At 39.8% G+C, this 1845-nt stretch overlaps 1 protein-coding gene across 1 annotated transcript in view; it reads left to right on the forward strand.

Annotated features, from left to right (window-relative positions):
- Positions 1 to 438: 438 nt before the first annotated feature.
- LOC122248336 (uncharacterized) overlaps positions 439 to 1845 on the forward strand; it is a 34628-nt gene continuing 33221 nt past the window's right edge. The window contains exon 1 of the mRNA XM_043008285.2: positions 439 to 756. Within this exon, the coding sequence (XP_042864219.1) occupies positions 582 to 756 (175 nt within the window). The 5' untranslated portion in view covers positions 439 to 581. The remainder of the gene's footprint in view (positions 757 to 1845) is intronic.

A 1845-nucleotide genomic window follows, 5' to 3' on the forward strand; every position in this document is an offset into this window, starting at 1 on the left:
GACAATGATGCGACTCCAATCGCGCGTTATTCGGCTAATAAAGAGTATATGCTGCACTGCACAATGATCACATTAGTTAACTCATCCAAGGTGTAAACGGAAGGGAAAAGAGTGTCAAATGAAGGAGCGAAGGCTATCACAACACACAAGAACAACACGAAACCCTCGAATGTGAAGACTGAGGCCAAGACTAACGCTTATATCGTGTATCAAATCCCCGTTCTTTTTCCCCAATGCGCAACGAGTGATCTGTAAAAGCGGTTCCTCTTCCCCAGCAAAGTGCAGCATCAAGAAGCAAGGGGCGGAGAGGCGAAAGAGGCCAAGAGGAGAGAGAGAAGAGGAGGAGGAGGCGCGTGCGTGTCCTTCCTTCCTTCCGCCATCTTCCGGACATTTCACACTCATCCGAACAACTTTTTAAATGTTTTGCTCAATATCTCGTCCTGTCCGGGAACATGTCGTTGTTATTTTATACGGATTAGATAATAGTCGTTGGATCTTTCTCCGTGCATGAGGAGTGAGTGCTGCGCGTTGTGTGAAAAGAGAAAGAATTGTGAAGGAGGCTGGCCCGCTCGCCGCTGTCAATGGTCAGAGCAAACATGGCCTCCTCCAGCAGAGGAATACAAATCGGGTCGGCGTGGTTTCAGAGAAAAATCAAGCTCCGGCCGCAGCACAGAGGAATCCATTTAGTTACAGACGAAATACTGAAGGAAATTCCAGAACTCAGGCAATTTTCCGTAGGCCTACTACACGTACAGAGTAAGTAAATGACTAATGTTTACATCTGGATGTTGCAGCCACAGCAGAGTCGTCTGCTTTTTTATAAATAAGAATTAGAGCCAGATTAAATTGGTCCCGTAGGTTTTGCATAACAGTTTATTGGACGCATAGCTTCCAAATTGGCATTTCATTTTGGGTTTAAGGCCAATGTTAGATTCAAAAACACGTTCTGCTTTCGAACCTCATTAGTGTGAAGTTAGAAAGGAAACCCGAGTCTTTTTCTTCCAAATTAGAGAATTAGACAAGGAAAGCAGCATATTGCACTTCTTCCTCGCTTATTCATGATATTGGTGTAAGGTGTTAGTGAATTTCATTCATTTTTGCACGTGATGTCAGACATATTCGATAGAACCACCTTACAGAGTATACTCTTGAGGGTAGACTAAAGTAGATATTCTTTGCTCAGTAATTCCTTTTTTTTCTTTTTTTCTTTCTTTTCTGTGGTAGTTCATGTAATTCGGTTTGCTTAAGTTGAGTCATGTGGATATGGTAGCTTAAATGAGATGTAGTATTTTCCATTCAGACATTAATGTGAAGCATGGTTGCAGTGTATCCAAATAATTTTTTCTGCAAGAAGCTCTCAGCTGATGACATCCAAGGGACAAGAAGTGAGAAAGTGTCGTGCAATAATATCTGCTCAGCATCACCATGTCGTAAACTTAGTGTGAAATGTCAGCTTTGAAATATTTGTGATGCAAGAATAATATTGAAGTGACTTGTTGAAAAGTGAAAGTGGAGAATATAGTGAAGCTTGTCATGGTTACATTGATTAGTAAAAGAAAGAAATGTTTTAGTGAAAACAAAATGATAATTGAAAAGTATAGTGTTTTTACCTGGAATGATGTAAGAATATTAATCTTCTGAGCGCTGAATTTTCTCTGATGTGCATAGCCATTGCACATACATGTGGTTGTGAAAATAATTTGTTGTCTATTGATGAACATATTTATATTGAACTTATTCATTTATCAAGCAATGATTTTTCATAGAGCCTATGTGCAAAATGCAATTTTGTCAGTCAGTGATACTAAAAAAGTTGGTCTTGAAGATTTTGAGACCGCAAAGTGT

The sequence above is a fragment of the Penaeus japonicus genome, unplaced genomic scaffold (assembly GCF_977035675.1).
Source record: "Penaeus japonicus unplaced genomic scaffold, GWHDUDI00000001_assembly GWHDUDI00000022, whole genome shotgun sequence".
In the NCBI taxonomy this organism is placed as follows: Eukaryota; Metazoa; Arthropoda; class Malacostraca; order Decapoda; family Penaeidae; genus Penaeus; species Penaeus japonicus.